The sequence below is a fragment of the Bombina bombina genome, chromosome 4 (genome assembly GCF_027579735.1).
Source record: "Bombina bombina isolate aBomBom1 chromosome 4, aBomBom1.pri, whole genome shotgun sequence".
In the NCBI taxonomy this organism is placed as follows: Eukaryota; Metazoa; Chordata; class Amphibia; order Anura; family Bombinatoridae; genus Bombina; species Bombina bombina.
Window position 1 is genome coordinate 1,053,370,358 of NC_069502.1, and position 17,910 is coordinate 1,053,388,267.

The window sequence follows — 17,910 nt, forward strand, 5'->3', positions numbered from 1 at the left end:
TGTATATGTGTCTGCGATTGGCTGATGACTGACACATGGGGTACCGGAAAATTAAAAAACATTTTGAAATGTTTCCAATATTCGTCAAGTGCATTGCATTGTCTTTTTATGTTGCACTTGTTGATTATGCAATTCAATTGTATTTAAGGGTTCTTTAACTGTGGTTAAACTTGGTTGTTTCATATTTTTCACATTCTTATGGGTAGTTCTATAAGCCACATTATAATGATTTCTGATTATTTTCTGTTTATATTTAGCTACAGAAGAAGACGGGTCATTGCAGATACTATTTCATCTTGGGCAAAATCAAATAAGAGTACATCACTGAACCAGACGTTAACTCACGTTATAGCAAAGGAAAATGAAATAAAAGGTATTTGTTTGTTCAGACTTATTGCTAATGCAGGATCTCCTGCTGTTAAAGTGTTTTTTTTTTAATGGAAGCAACAATATACTTCTGAATTAATCATCTTCGTCTCAGAATTTAAATGAGAGATAAGTTTTTAGGAGATGTGAGAAGCCTAAGATGAAACACAACTGATTATAGAACTGCTACGCCAAATCACTATGACAACCACCTTTCTGTGATAGTCATTTTAAAGTTAAAAGTAAACATTGTTTTGAAAAGAGGCTTCTACAATGGGATATATAAACCCTGGCACTTGGTCATAGGTTCTTTTAATGTCCATTAAAACACTGGCGTAGTTGGCTAAATCTATACGTTGCTTGATATTTAAAATTGTTAGATTGATAGTTTGTGACGGGTTTAATAGAACTGATGGCATAGGGTCTGAATCTGATAACCAATGACACGCATTTTGCAAAAAAATCTTGTATTTACCATAGATAATTTATTTCACTGCCACTAGGTTTTTGTAAGACTATTTGTCTCTTTCACTTGTATTCACGTTATAATATTTTTTATTTTTTTAGATTTTAGTAAAACCATTCATGATTTAGCACATAATCTTTATTCATCTATAGCTGCACTTTTATGACATTAGTCATTATGATGTTTTGTGAAATGCGTTGTATAGGTTATCAGATTCAAACCCTTTGCCATCACTTCCATTAAACCCATGACAACCTATAAATCTAACAATTTGCAAATGTATTTAGCACACATAAACGCCTTGCATGGAGACAGCTATATTTCAGTCATGTTTTCCGCTGTGTTTCATGAGGTTTTTTGACTTTTCAAATTCTACACCATGGATGAAGTTATATAATTTAATATTATTTGTTAAGAAAAAATAACTTGCACTTGAAGATATTAGGCAGGGTTTATCAATTTTTATTTAAACACATAGTTAAAGTACAACTCGAGACTCACAGAGCACTGTTGGCCCCAAATGTAAATTGTCGCTGATCCAATCTGCCGCGCTAGTTGCAAAACCCAGCTGTGCAACTAATGCATCTGACAAAACAGCCACAGTTTCCACTTGGGACCAGCAGTGCATGTCATAAGCAGTACTTTAAAGGGACAGTAAAGCCAAAATTAAACTTTTATAATTCAGATAAGGCATGCAATTTTAAACAATTTTCCAATTTACTTTTATGATCAAAATTGCTTTGTTCTCTTGGTATTCTTTGTTGAAGGCTAAACCTACAGTATGTAGGCTCATATGCTAATGTCTAAGCCCTTGAAGGCCGCCTCTTATCTCAGTGCATTTTATTAGCTTTTCACACCTAGACAGAGCTAGTTCATGTGTGCCATAAAGATAATGTGTTCACTCCCATATAGTTATTTAGGAGTCAGCACTGATTGGCTAAAATGCCAGTCTATCTAATTAGACAATAAACATTTTCAAGCAGACTGTCCCTTTAATGCCACTCTGAGAATATTTGCATAAACCTACATAACTGCCATTGATACACCTTTGTTTCTTGTAGCTTTTTATTGTTTTTCATGTGTTTTGCAACTCAGTAGTAAAAATTCTCTGCAAACCAAGAATATTATATGCAAAACTCTGGTGTTTTTTTTTAAATTGATTATCTTATTGGTATTGAATTACTTTGAAATGGAACAAAAAAACAAAACACCAGTGCAAAATTAATAATGATCTGGAGCATTTTAGTCATCCATTAGAATTTTTAAACGTAACGTAGAAATGCTTGACCACACATTACAAATTGTAAAGAGTGAAAGGGAAGTCATCCTATATAATAAAAGGCCAAGTGTGTTTGTCCGAAGCTGTCATGCGCAGTAGACAGCACAGCACGAGGACAAAGACACCTGGCCTTTGAGAGTCCCTAAGTCTCTGCTCTGCAGTGCGAGCAGAACCGAGCGTGGCTGGGGGCGTGGCTGAGCGCGAGGGCTGTGAGGGGGCGTGACCAATCATGAAGGGGCGGGGCCAGGCGGCCCATGAAAGGCTGTGCAGTGAGAGCTCAAAACAGCTCAAAAGAGGGGAGAGAGGGGGTAGGGAAAAGATAAGAAAGGTGAGAGAGAGAGAGATCAAGAGGGGAGAGAGGGATCAAGAGGGGAGATAAAGGGAGCACAAGAGAGGGAGCAAAAGAGAGGGGGAGGGAGAGCAAAAGAAAGGGGACAGAGAGATCAAAAGAGAGGGGGGGGGAGAGAAAGAGAGGGGGAGAGAGAGAGAGAAAGAGAGAAGTGGGAGGAGGAGAGAGAGAGAGAGGGGGAGGTTTTTAAACGTAACGTAGAAATGCTTGACCACACATTACAAATTGTAAAGAGTGAAAGGGAAGTCATCCTATATAATAAAAGGCCAAGTGTGTTTGTCCGAAGCTGTCATGCGCAGTAGACAGCACAGCACGAGGACAAAGACACCTGGCCTTTGAGAGTCCCTAAGTCTCTGCTCTGCAGTGTGAGCAGAACCGAGCGTGGCTGGGGGCGTGGCTGAGCGCGAGGGCTGTGAGGGGGCGTGGCCAATCGTGAAGGGGCGGGGCCAGGCAGCCCGTGAAAGGCTGTGCAGTGAGAGCTCAAAACAGCTCAAAAGAGGGGAGAGAGGGGGTAGGGAAAAGATAAGAAAGGTGAGAGAGAGAGAGATCAAGAGGGGAGAGAGAGATCAAGAGGGGAGATAAAGGGAGCACAAGAGAGGGAGCAAAAGAGAGGGGGAGAGACAGCAAAAGAGAGGGGGAGGGAGAGCAAAAGAAAGGGGACAGAGAGATCAAAAGAGAGGGGGGGAAGAGAAAGAGAGGGGGAGAGGGAGAGAGAGAGGGGAGGAGAGAGAAAGAGAGAGGTGGGAGGAGGAGAGAGAGAGGGGAGAGAGAGGGGGGAGGGAGAGAGAGAGGGGAGGGAGAGAGGGGGAGGGAGAGAGAGAGGGGGTGGGAGAGAGGGGGAGGGAGAGAGAGAGAGGGGAAGGGGAGTGAGAGAGAGAAGGGAGGGGGAGGGAGAGAGAGAGGGGAGAGAGAGAGAGAGGGGAGGGGGAGGGAGAGAGAGAGAGGGGAGATAGAGAGGGGAGAGAGAGAGAGAGGGGAGAGAGAGAGAGAGGGGAGAGAGCGCAAAAGAGGGGGGGGAGAGAGAGTGCGCAAAAGAGGGGGGAGAGAGAGTGCGCAAAAGAGGGTGGGATAGAGAGAGCGCAAAAGAGGGGGGGATAGAGAGAGCGCAAAACGGGGGGGAGAGAGAGAGTGCAAAAGAGAGGGGGACAGAGAGAGAGCTCAAAAGAGAGGGGAGAGAGAGTGCAAAAGAGGGGGGGGGGGAGAGCGCAAAAGAGGGGGAAGAGAGAGCGCAAAAGAGAGGGGGAGAGAGATCTCAAAAGAGAGGGGGAGAGAGAGCGCAAAAGAGAGGGGGGAGAGAGAGCAAAAGAGAGGGGCAGGGAGAGAGCGCAAGGGTTGGGACTGCTGTACCCTGCAAAAAATGGCCCGTGTGAACGGGCTTTAGGACTAGTACACTTATAATCTATTTAAAACCAAACCTTTTTGTTTCTCAGTGGGAAGCAGTTATATAATTTCATTTTGATACAAATCACGTGATATCAGTAATATCTTTTATAGCTTTTCACACCTAGACAGAGCTAGTTCATGTGTGCCATAAAGATAATGTGTTCACTCCCATATAGTTATTTAGGAGTCAGCACTGATTGGCTAAAATGCCAGTCTATCTAATTAGACAATAAACATTTTCAAGCAGACTGTCCCTTTAATGCCACTCTGAGAATATTTGCATAAACCCACATAACTGCCATTGGTACACCTTTGTTTCTTGTAGCTTTTTATTGTTTTTCATGTGTTTTGCAACTCAGTAGTAAAAATTCTCTGTAAACCAAGAATATTATATGCAAAACTCTGGTGTTTTTTTTTAAATTGATTATCTTATTGGTATTGAATTACTTTGAAATGGAACAAAAAAACAAAACACCAGTGCAAAATTAATAATGATCTGGAGCATTTTAGTCATCCATTAGAATTTTTAAACGTAACGTAGAAATGCTTGACCACACATTACAAATTGTAAAGAGTGAAAGGGAAGTCATCCTATATAATAAAAGGCCAAGTGTGTTTGTCCGAAGCTGTCATGCGCAGTAGACAGCACAGCACGAGGACAAAGACACCTGGCCTTTGAGAGTCCCTAAGTCTCTGCTCTGCAGTGCGAGCAGAACCGAGCGTGGCTGGGGGCGTGGCTGAGCGCGAGGGCTGTGAGGGGGCGTGACCAATCATGAAGGGGCGGGGCCAGGCGGCCCATGAAAGGCTGTGCAGTGAGAGCTCAAAACAGCTCAAAAGAGGGGAGAGAGGGGGTAGGGAAAAGATAAGAAAGGTGAGAGAGAGAGATCAAGAGGGGAGAGAGAGATCAAGAGGGGAGATAAAGGGAGCACAAGAGAGGGAGCAAAAGAGAGGGGGAGGGAGAGCAAAAGAAAGGGGACAGAGAGATCAAAAGAGAGGGGGGGGGAGAGAAAGAGAGGGGGAGGGGGAGAGAGAGAGAGAAAGAGAGAAGTGGGAGGAGGAGAGAGAGAGAGAGGGGGAGGTAGAGAGAGGGGGGTGGGAGAGAGGGGGAGGGAGAGAGAGAGAGGGGAGGGGGAGTGAGAGAGAGAGAGAGGGGAGGGGAGGGGGAGAAAGAGAGGGGAGGGAGAGAGAGAGGGGAGGGAGAGAGAGAGGGGGGAGATAGAAAGGGGAGAAAGAGAGAGAGGGAGAGAGAGAGGGGGGAGAGAGAGAGGGGAGAGAGCGCAAAAGAGGGGGGAGAGAGAGAGCGCAAAAGAGGGGGGAGAGAGAGTGCGCAAAAGAGGGTGGGATAGAGAGAGCGCAAAAGAGGGGGGGATAGAGAGAGCGCAAAAGAGGGGGGGAGAGAGAGAGCGCAAAAGAGAGGGGGAGAGAGAGCACAAAAGAGAGGGGGGAGAGAGAGAGAGCTCAAAAGAGAGGGGAGAGAGAGAGTGCAAAAGAGGGGGGGGGAGAGAGCGCAAAAGAGGGGGAAGAGAGATCGCAAAAGAGAGGGGGGAGAGAGATCTCAAAAGAGAGGGGGAGAGAGAGCGCAAAAGAGAGGGGGGAGAGAGAGCAAAAGAGAGGGGCAGGGAGAGAGCGCAAGGGTTGGGACTGCTGTACCCTGCAAAAAATGGCCCGTGTGAACGGGCTTTAGGACTAGTACACTTATAATCTTTAAAACCAAACCTTTTTGTTTCTCAGTGGGAAGCAGTTATATAATTTCATTTTGATACAAATCACGTGATATCAGTAATATAGTAAGATAAATAAATGATTAGCAAATATCCACTGGTTTCAGTTTAAAAAATAAAATAAATAATTATCATTTTCTACTCCGTTACAAATGTACTGTTAATACAGACATACATCATCTACAGCAGAAGAATAGCTTAAACAGAATATAGGGTACAATTTATGAGAATTAAACACAGATGAAATCAGTACATTGCTATTGTGATCAAACCGTTGTTGTATTGTAAATTCAGCTCTGTGCTATCATTTGCACAAATTAACTGTACTCATTTACACCACAGATGACATTGTCCTTCCAAATGTGTTTGATGACTTTGATCCAAGAAAAATCACAGAAGCTGAATCTTTACTAGAATATGTTGAAAGGTATATTTTATTTTAGATATGAAGCAGAACTATCACAATTTATTCTTTCCATTGTGCCAGTAATATTACCTACAGTGCATTCAGAAAGTATTCAGACCCCCCATTTTTTCACATCAATCTACAATCTATACCCCATAATGATAAAGCAAAAATCTGATTTTTTTATAACTTTGAAAATTTATTAACCCTTTGAGTGCTAAGCACTTTACCACCTGGGTGCTAAGATTTTTTAATGTTTTTTTATTTTTTTTATTTTTTGAACAATTTTTTTTTTTACTTTTTTTTTTTATTATGTTCAGACCCTCAATACTTACACTGTTGGAAAGGTTAAGAGATTACCTTTCCAATGGTGGGTCTTGGGGGTCTGTAGCTGCTTAGATGTCTGAGATACAGGCTTCTAAGCAGCATGCCCCCTGCTCCTATACTTAACATTGTTAAGTATAAATAAAGTTGCGTGGTGACGTCATCACGTTATTGCGCGTGACGTCACAATGCAAAACGGGAAGCCCCGGCGATGCCTGTCACTCTACAGGCACGATCGCCGGGGTAGGATCGGGTGGGAGCCCCCAGATCTCCCTCAAGGTGGGAGAGTGCTAGTGACGGCTCTGAGCCGTCATTAGCACCAGAGTGGGAAACTCTGTGACGGCTCAGAGACGTTGTTAGCACTCAAAGGGTTAAAAAGAGAAAATAGAAATATCACATTGACATATGTATTCAGACCCTTAACTCAGTACTTAGTTGAAGCACCTTTGGCAGCAATTACAGCCTCAAGTATTTTTGGGTATGATGCAACAAGCTTTGCACACCTGGATTTTGGGCTTTTCTGTCATTCTTCTGTGCAGATACTCTCAAGCATGTCAGGTTGGATGGGGACTGTCAGTGGGCAGCCATTTTCAGGAATCTCCAGAGATGTTGGATTGGGTTCAAGTCCGGGCTCTGACGGGGACACTCAATATATTCAGAGTTGTACCTTAGCCACTCTTGCGTTGTCTTGGCTGTGTGCTTAGGGTCATTGTCCTGTTGGAAGGTGAACCAGTTTGAGCTCCTGAGCACTCTGGACCAGGTTTTCATTAAGGATATCTAAGTATTTTGCTGAGCTCAGCTTTCTTTCATACAGGTGGTAAGAGTCCACGATCCATTACTCCTAGGAATTACTCTTCCTTACCATTAGGATTAGGTAAAGATTCCCAAACACCAAGAGCCCTATAAAACCCCTCACACATACCTCAGTCTTTACATTGCCTCCTCTGGAGGTGATCGAAGAATGAAAATGTGCATCTGCTTCTTCAGGGAGAGGGGTTTTCCCTGTTTCCCCTCAGACTTCAGTGTTTGTCAGAGGGGTGTATTTGGGGTATGGTTTGTGATTCTTTTTTCACCTCATGGGAAATTTATCATAAACCCTCTATAATTGGTCACAGGGACTTGCTTTTGCCTCCCTCTATGGATCTACAATATACTCCTATTTAATAAACCTCTGCTGATATGTTTCAGTACGTGTTTGGCTGTCTGCTGCTTATTTGCTGGTAGATGAGTGTCTATTGGTAAGTATCACTTTTTAACATTTTAGACACTCCATATCTATGTTGTGGGCAATTGTTTTTTATATATATATACAGCAGGTAGTGGCAGGTGCACTCTCACTAACACTTTAATTCCAAATGCCAGGGTGCTAGAATATGGTGTAGAATATGGAAATCAGGAGACAGCACTCACTGGTCTTGACAATACTGGATTTATTCAGTGACGTTTCGGGTCTGATGAAGGGGTGTATTCCCTGAAACGTCACTGAATAAATCCAGTATTGTCAAGACCAGTGAGTGCTGTCTCCTGATTTTGCGCTACAGCCCAAAATGTGAAAAAATGAAGGGGTCTGCATACTTTCTGAATGCACTGTATATTTTTGTCAGCATTTTATTTTGACATTATTTTGTTTTTATGCAATTCACCATGTTAATTCCATTTACATTGTACTCTGTCTTCTTATTTTAACTCATGAGTTATCTGGATAATTACTTTAAAGTTACTTTGCAGCGCACAAATTACATATTGTAATTATATAGAACATGCTATTTGTGCACTACTCATTCTAGAACTCTGTGTTTCTAGCTCAACAAACAACAAAACATATATCTTCTTATAAAAGAAAATAGTTTAATATCCCTTTAAAGGGACACTAAAGTCAGAATTAAACTTTAATGATTCAGATAGAGCACGCAATTTTAAATCATTTTACAATTTTTCCATTTTCAAAATGTGCACAGTCTTTTTATATCAACACTTTGTGACGCACCAGCTCCTACTGAGCATGTGCAAGAGTTCACAGTATATATATATATGCATTTGTGATTGGCTGATGGCTGTCACATGATAAAAGTGGGAGGAAAAAAGTGACTTTAAAATTTGTCAGAAAAGAATCCACTGCTCATTTGAAATTCAAACTAAGTATTATTGCATGTTCTTTTTATTATGCATTTGTTGAGTATACCTTTCTACTGTATTTAGTGGTCTTAAATGTTGTTTTTTTCCCTGTTTTTTTTTTTTGGAAAAAAATGGAAATCTTCGGAAGTTTTTAAAAAAAATGCAGCGTGGAGTCGTTTTACAAATAGAAAGTCATTTTGTTACACTGGGAACATAAAATACAGTGTATATAAAAATATTATTCTTGATATAAAAGTACAGTTTATTCAGTAACTAAACTTAACTTGCTTTTTAAAACTTAATTTTTTGTTACAAATGGAATAACAAGGCCTATATATGTTAAGCACATTTCAACTATACACGAGAACAGGTAACCAACCCCATTTCTCTCAAAAGCAACACAAAAGCAAGAAACTATTAACTTTAAAAAAAAATGCAAATAAATAGGTAACTGGCATTATTTGTGCCAGTAGGATAGGGTCATTGGGGGGTATAAGGACCACCTAAATATTTAAGCTCCATAGTGAGGGTTAACTTTAAAAAATAAATTGAGAAAAGGAAACAGACACAACATATTCATACAATTTAATCTATCTCATTTTCTAAACTACTGCTATCATTTTCCGTTTCTTCTTCCTCTTCATATTTGTCATTTTTTAATTTTTCTTTATTTTTATTGAGGATGTTACGTAAACATTTCCAAAAATAGAGTATAAAACAAATCAATGTCATACAAATCAAACCACATATACATTGTTATTGCACCACAATAGGTACATCAAAGTTACAGAGTAGCAGAAAGAAATAGTAAGTTAACTTTATAATATGTTGTGGATTAGATTACTCAATATATAGCTGGATGTGGTTCCAAATAGGCACTTATTAACTGTAGTATCCTCAGTTTTAATTTTATTTAGAGAAGATACAATAAATGAAGGTAAAGGTGACCCCTACTTGCGAGTGTCAAGACTTATAAACATGTAATCCCCTCGAAGAACTGAGGGTCTCTCTTGGACCTTTAGTGATAATATGTATTAGTAGAGGGATATAGTAGGGATATAGTAGGGGGAAATAGTAGGGGACACTTATGGACACTTAGAATGTGGGCCATTTTTAGATCCTTAATGGGTATATATAATAATATGCTGATAATTCTGCAAAATTTGTGTGTATCACGTAATTATAGATATTATAAGCTTTTCATGTAAAATAAGAGCACAAGTGACTAGCTTAGAAGTATATTCATGTTAGTATTGATATTAGTGGGATATAACATAAAGCACAGTATCAGAAATATTGTATGTGGATGTGGCACTATAGGTATACAATAATATTTAGGGTTGCGTTATAGGCAAGACAAACCGCGCGGTTAGTCCTCCTAAATTAGGAGGCACCTTATATGGGGGGGGGGGGGGGGGGCTGGTAGTATATATAGATATAACCTTTTAATAATAATATAGTATGTAAAAAAAAAAATTCTAACTGGAACATAGGAGGAAGGAAGAAAACTACCCGTCTGGTAATGATGTTTTACAGGAGGGGTTTAACACAGTAACTTTTCCTAGATCCTAGCCAGTAAACAATGTAGAGGGAAATACAATATTTAAGGGTGTATGTATATAATTACAAAAATGGTATACTAAGGGAGAGCCGTGGTATAACACCTTGAGCACAAATACCGTACCATAGTATTTTTATATATATGTCGGGGGGAAGGATGATATTATCATAAACAAACCAGATAATGTGAGCAGGATATACATTGTGTAGGGGTAAAAACTTGTCTCCCATAAATGTGCTGGACGTCTCAATTACTTGGGTGAATGAAACATCAGATCTACTTATAGACCCCTGTTTATTTGGCTATCATAACAGTAGTTCAACACAGGGATCAGTAGTAATTTAAACGCCAAAATACATATTTAGGATTCTCATAGAGGAGACATATAAGCATGACAATCCCCAACAATCTAAGACGTAGTTACATAAATAGAAAAATAGAAAATAGGTCTGCCACAGGGCATGGGCCCTGTGCCCTGCAGCATTAGACATAGAGTTCCAACAGACAGTTGAGAAGAGTATAAAATCTCCATTGTAGTACCCCCAGTATCCAGCGAATGCGTAACCATCTCAATCCTAAACTGTTCCAACCATATAGAGACCCTATCAATATCTATCTATATATATATATATATATATATATATTTATGCCAATATACTACAGGGGTATCATAAAAGATCTAGTAAATAACTATAAAAATGTGCTGTTACACCAGACTCAGGATATTGAGGCAAGAATAATAAATCAGATACAGTAAATAATGGTGGAAAACTGAAAAAAATTAAAAATTAATAACAGGCTTAGCCAACATGCAAACGTATATTAAACTATTGTAAGAACATTAAGCACCAACAACAATGTTAGTCTGATGGCATCAAAAATTCTATGTCTCAAAAATTCGACAGAGGTTCTGATTCTAACCCTTCTCATAGTAATTGAAGTTCATTAATAGGTTCCCTGTCAGTCTCTCATGCTGACTGTGTTGTTGTAGAAGCCGATTGTCCTTTTCCAGGTTGCATAGCTTGAGGTGCCATGAAATAGAAGCTGTTAACATTTTGCAAAGGACCCACTTTAGGGGAATTCCTCCCTTGCCCGACATAGGCAAGTCCTTAGGCTGGGCAAATATAATTTGTAAGTCCGCTAATCCGTTTACCCATTCTGTAGGGAGTGCATCCATGTAAGAGGGTTCGGTGGTAGTGTTAACGTTATCCTCACTCAGGCTATGTGGAGGAATAGACTGGGAAGTGCTCTTAGCTCAAGTGTCAGTAGGTCTACACGTACCTCCGGTTCTACGCCGTCATCTGGTAGGCGACAGTGCATCTTTTCCCCTGCAATGCAGCCAGACCATGACTGTGTTTGTTGCGCTCCCTTCCATTCCGTCCCGCGGAGGGCCAGAGCATTGTGCGAGGTATTGGGGTCAATAATGCAATTGCGATCACCTACGTTAGGCCGTCATGAGCTTTAAGTGCCTGCGTCGGGTGGAGTGGTCTGCTTGCGGTAGTCTGAGGCGCAATAAATACAATCTGTGAGAGCTTGGGCACTGATAAATGTTGCTGATTTTCCTCGGAAAGTAGATTACCACTGACAAATGAAAAGGCCAGGGTTAGCTCACGTTCCAGCCTCTGAAAGTGTGTACATAGATTTTGTACGCTTAGCTCCCAGTTAGAAGCCATGTTCCTTATCCTCCACGTGGGAGAGAAGACGATGATCCCCGGAAGGCCTGATTGTTGGGTAGCCCAATATCTAGTTGTTCTCTCTTCTTTACAGCTTTTATTTGGCGCCCCAGGGGTTCCCGTCCTCCTCTCTAGATCTAGGGATATCTTTGGAACATATTTGTGTTGAATAAAATTATAGATGATATTAGCAGAGCTGAAGTGAAGTGCACGGATTGAAACAAGCTTACAACTGCTGAAGAAAGTAAAGTGAAAGATTATATTTAAGGGATATGAAAGACAAAATTAAATTTGCACGATTTCAATAGAACATGTAATTTTAAGACACTTTTAAATACACTTCTATTTTCAAATGTGCTTCATTCTCTTGGTATCCCTTGTTGAAAAAGAATATGCACATATCCTACACTAGGGGGAGCTGCTGCTGAGTGGTGCCTGCACACATTTGTCTCTTGTGATTGGCTTACTCAATGTGTTCAGCTAGCAGCAATTAGTGCAATGCGGTTCCTTCAGCAAATGATAACAAGAGACTGAAGCAATTTTGATAATAGAAGTAAATTGGAAAGTCATTTAAAATTGTATGTTCTATCCAAATTATGAAAGACTTGGGGTTTCCTGTCCCTTTAAGATTTTGATCATGTGTCATTTTATCTATAAATGAAGGTATTGTGTATCTTTGTGAGGATAGTGGTTTTGCAACACTTCCTTACTTAAAGGGACAGTATACACCAATCTTCATATAACTGCATGTAATAGACACTACTATAAAGAATAATATGCACAGATACTAAAAAATCCAGTATAAAACCGTTAAAAAACTTACTTAGATTCTCCCAGTTTAGCTCTGTTAAAAATGTAGCTGGAACACCCACTGCAAGTGGAGAAAAGCAGACACTCCCCCTCCCCCTTCCTTTGCATATGAAAAGACTCTTTACACAAACAGGATCTAGCAGTATATATATATATGCATTTGTGATTGGCTGATGGCTGTCACATGATAAAAGTGGGAGGAAAAAAGTGACTTTAAAATTTGTCAGAAAAGAATCCACTGCTCATTTGAAATTCAAACTAAGTATTATTGCATGTTCCTTTTATTATGCATTTGTTGAGTATACCTTTCTACTGTATTTAGTGGTCTTAAATGTTGTTTTTTTCCCTGTTTTTTTTTTGTGGAAAAAAATGGAAATCTTCGGAAGTTTTTAAAAAAAATGCAGCGTGGAGTCGTTTTACAAATAGAAAGTCATTTTGTTACACTGGGAACATAAAATACAGTGTATATAAAAATATTATTCTTGATATAAAAGTACAGTTTATTCAGTAACTAAACTTAACTTGCTTTTTAAAACTTAATTTTTTGTTACAAATGGAATAACAAGGCCTATATATGTTAAGCACATTTCAACTATACACGAGAACAGGTAACCAACCCCATTTCTCTCAAAAGCAACACAAAAGCAAGAAACTATTAACTTTAAAAAAAAATGCAAATAAATAGGTAACTGGCATTATTTGTGCCAGTAGGATAGGGTCATTGGGGGGGTATAAGGACCACCTAAATATTTAAGCTCCATAGTGAGGGTTAACTTTAAAAAATAAATTGAGAAAAGGAAACAGACACAACATATTCATACAATTTAATCTATCTCATTTTCTAAACTACTGCTATCATTTTCCGTTTCTTCTTCCTCTTCATATTTGTCATTTTTTAATTTTTCTTTATTTTTATTGAGGATGTTACGTAAACATTTCCAAAAATAGAGTATAAAACAAATCAATGTCATACAAATCAAACCACATATACATTGTTATTGCACCACAATAGGTACATCAAAGTTACAGAGTAGCAGAAAGAAATAGTAAGTTAACTTTATAATATGTTGTGGATTAGATTACTCAATATATAGCTGGATGTGGTTCCAAATAGGCACTTATTAACTGTAGTATCCTCAGTTTTAATTTTATTTAGAGAAGATACAATAAATGAAGGTAAAGGTGACCCCTACTTGCGAGTGTCAAGACTTATAAACATGTAATCCCCTCGAAGAACTGAGGGTCTCTCTTGGACCTTTAGTGATAATATGTATTAGTAGAGGGATATAGTAGGGATATAGTAGGGGGAAATAGTAGGGGACACTTATGGACACTTAGAATGTGGGCCATTTTTAGATCCTTAATGGGTATATATAATAATATGCTGATAATTCTGCAAAATTTGTGTGTATCACGTAATTATAGATATTATAAGCTTTTCATGTAAAATAAGACAACAAGTGACTAGCTTAGAAGTATATTCATGTTAGTATTGATATTAGTGGGATATAACATAAAGCACAGTATCAGAAATATTGTATGTGGATGTGGCACTATAGGTATACAATAATATTTAGGGTTGCGTTATAGGCAAGACAAACCGCGCGGTTAGTCCTCCTAAATTAGGAGGCACCTTATATGGGGGGGGGGGTCTGGTAGTATATATAGATATAACCTTTTAATAATAATATAGTATGTAAAAAAAAAAATTCTAACTGGAACATAGGAGGAAGGAAGAAAACTACCCGTCTGGTAATGATGTTTTACAGGAGGGGTTTAACACAGTAACTTTTCCTAGATCCTAGCCAGTAAACAATGTAGAGGGAAATACAATATTTAAGGGTGTATGTATATAATTACAAAAATGGTATACTAAGGGAGAGCCGTGGTATAACACCTTGAGCACAAATACCGTACCATAGTATTTTTATATATATGTCGGGGGGGGGGGGGAAGGATGATATTATCATAAACAAACCAGATAATGTGAGCAGGATATACATTGTGTAGGGGTAAAAACTTGTCTCCCATAAATGTGCTGGACGTCTCAATTACTTGGGTGAATGAAACATCAGATCTACTTATAGACCCCTGTTTATTTGGCTATCATAACAGTAGTTCAACACAGGGATCAGTAGTAATTTAAACGCCAAAATACATATTTAGGATTCTCATAGAGGAGACATATAAGCATGACAATCCCCAACAATCTAAGACGTAGTTACATAAATAGAAAAATAGAAAAGAGGTCTGCCACAGGGCATGGGCCCTGTGCCCTGCAGCATTAGACATAGAGTTCCAACAGACAGTTGAGAAGAGTATAAAATCTCCATTGTAGTACCCCCAGTATCCAGCGAATGCGTAACCATCTCAATCCTAAACTGTTCCAACCATATAGAGACCCTATCAATATCTATCTATATATATATATATATATTTATGCCAATATACTACAGGGGTATCATAAAAGATCTAGTAAATAACTATAAAAATGTGCTGTTACACCAGACTCAGGATATTGGGGCAAGAATAATAAATCAGATACAGTAAATAATGGGCTTTAAGTGCCTGCGTCGGGTGGAGTCGTCTGCTTGCGGTAGTCTGAGGCGCAATAAATACAATCTGTGAGAGCTTGGGCACTGATAAATGTTGCTGATTTTCCTCGGAAAGTAGATTACCACTGACAAATGAAAAGGCCAGGGTTAGCTCACGTTCCAGCCTCTGAAAGTGTGTACATAGATTTTGTACGCTTAGCTCCCAGTTAGAAGCCATGTTCCTTATCCTCCACGTGGGAGAGAAGACGATGATCCCCGGAAGGCCTGATTGTTGGGTAGCCCAATATCTAGTTGTTCTCTCTTCTTTACAGCTTTTATTTGGCGTCCCAGGGGTTCCCGTCCTCCTCTCTAGATCTAGGGATATCTTTGGAACATATTTGTGTTGAATAAAATTATAGATGATATTAGCAGAGCTGAAGTGAAGTGCACGGATTGAAACAAGCTTACAACTGCTGAAGAAAGTAAAGTGAAAGATTATATTTAAGGGATATGAAAGACAAAATTAAATTTGCACGATTTCAATAGAACATGTAATTTTAAGACACTTTTAAATACACTTCTATTTTCAAATGTGCTTCATTCTCTTGGTATCCCTTGTTGAAAAAGAATATGCACATATCCTACACTAGGGGGAGCTGCTGCTGAGTGGTGCCTGCACACATTTGTCTCTTGTGATTGGCTTACTCAATGTGTTCAGCTAGCAGCAATTAGTGCAATGCGGTTCCTTCAGCAAATGATAACAAGAGACTGAAGCAATTTTGATAATAGAAGTAAATTGGAAAGTCATTTAAAATTGTATGTTCTATCCAAATTATGAAAGACTTGGGGTTTCCTGTCCCTTTAAGATTTTGATCATGTGTCATTTTATCTATAAATGAAGGTATTGTGTATCTTTGTGAGGATAGTGGTTTTGCAACACTTCCTTACTTAAAGGGACAGTATACACCAATCTTCATATAACTGCATGTAATAGACACTACTATAAAGAATAATATGCACAGATACTAAAAAATCCAGTATAAAACCGTTAAAAAACTTACTTAGATTCTCCCAGTTTAGCTCTGTTAAAAATGTAGCTGGAACACCCACTGCAAGTGGAGAAAAGCAGACACTCCCCCTCCCCCTTCCTTTGCATATGAAAAGACTCTTTACACAAACAGGATCTAGCAGGGGTAGGTATACATCAGTATTCTCCTAAAACTTTGGGGCTTGGTTAGGAGTCTGAAAATCAGAGCAGTGTTATTTAAAAATAAGCAAAACTATACATTTAAAAAAACAAACAAAAAAAATGTATGGGCTATAAAAATGTATCAACTACAAAACATTCATGCAAAGAAAAATCTAGTGTATAATGTCCCTTTAAAGATGCTGCTAGTGAAGAAACACCTTGTGATGAAGCAGCAGAAAGAGTGTTTCTGGGATGAGAACTTTGGAGGGAAAAGCTTCTTGCACTTTCATTATGACCCTCATCAATTAATTCCATAAAGTATTATTAATGTCTTTAGGGCACCTCTGGCAAGCAAGGATGTGTTTGTCATCCTTGTAGCATTTGGAAAACATAATTTCTTCTCATAGTATTTGCAAATTGCAGCTTTGCTCTCAGCAGCAATTGCACTGTGGAAATGTGACCAACCTCTAGATGTTGGTGTCACCATTTTACTGAGAGGAGGAACAAAAAACAATTTAGTGGCAAGACTATAGATAAACCTTATGCAGTGATGGGGAGAACATTAATAGGAATAATTTAGATAAAGGTTAAAAAGATACATTTATCAGACAATACCTGTCAATTAAGGCCTGAGAGGACAGAAACTATCATCTACTGTACACCAACAATCACCCACTGTAGGAGGTACAAGATGGAGCCCACAAACAAACTAACTGAAGCCTTTTCCCTGCAGTGCCCCCCCTAGAGGCAGAAATGCTTATTTCTCTTATTTGCGAATTGCATTGAGAAGTAAAGTGTACTTGAATTGTATTCCAGGATTTGCTTGTCTTCAGCTGAGAGAACTTGCAATGACTTGAGACTTTACATAAAGTCTCAGAAGCCTTTCATTAAGGTCTTTGTGTTATATAGTTTGACTACCATGTCATAGACATATTATTTATCTTTGTAAAAGAACATATTCCACAGTAAATATTTTTTTTTAAATTTTTCCGGAAAAAAACAAAAACAGCTTGGGAAAAAAAATGGAGAAAACCCGCGCCTAGATTACGAGTCTTGCGTTAGCCTTAAAAAGCAGCGTTGAGAGGTCCCAACGCTGCTTTTTAACGCCGGCTGGTATTACAAGCCTTGCAGGTACAGGTGTACCGCTCACTTTTTTGGCCAGACTCGAAAATACCGCAAATCCACTTACGTCAATTGCGTATCCTATTTTTTCAATGGGATTTGCCTAATGCCGGTATTACGAGTGAGCGGTACACCCTCTCCTGTCAAGCCTGGTACCACATTTTAAAGTCAGTAGTTAAGAGTTTTATGGGCTAACGCCATAGTATAAAACTCTTAACTAAAGTGCTAAAAAGTACACTAACACCCATAAACTACCTATTAACCCCTAAACCGAGACCCCCCACATCGCAAACACTAAAATTTTAACCCCTAATCTGCTGAACCGAATCGCTGCCACTATAATAAATATATTAACCCCTAAACTGCCACACTCCTGCATTGCAAACACTAGTTAAATTTTATTAACCCCTAATCTGCCATCCCTGACATCTACCTACATTTATTAACCCCTAATCTGCCGCCCCCAACATCGCCGCCACTATATTAAATGTATTAACCTAAATCTAAGTCTAACCCACTAACTCTAACACCCTCTAATTTAAATATAATTTAAATAAATCTAAATAAAATTACTACAATTAACTAAATTATTCCTATTTAAAACTAAATACT

General features: G+C 39.0%; 1 protein-coding gene across 1 annotated transcript in view; it reads left to right on the top strand.

The window, feature by feature from the left end:
- The window catches only part of CLHC1 (clathrin heavy chain linker domain containing 1), a 114,089-nt gene that overhangs the window by 12,995 nt on the left and 83,184 nt on the right, over nucleotides 1-17,910 (top strand). The window contains exons 5-6 of the mRNA XM_053709342.1: nucleotides 258-373; nucleotides 5,907-5,991. Of these exons, the coding sequence (XP_053565317.1) occupies nucleotides 258-373; nucleotides 5,907-5,991 (201 nt within the window). The remainder of the gene's footprint in view (nucleotides 1-257; nucleotides 374-5,906; nucleotides 5,992-17,910) is intronic.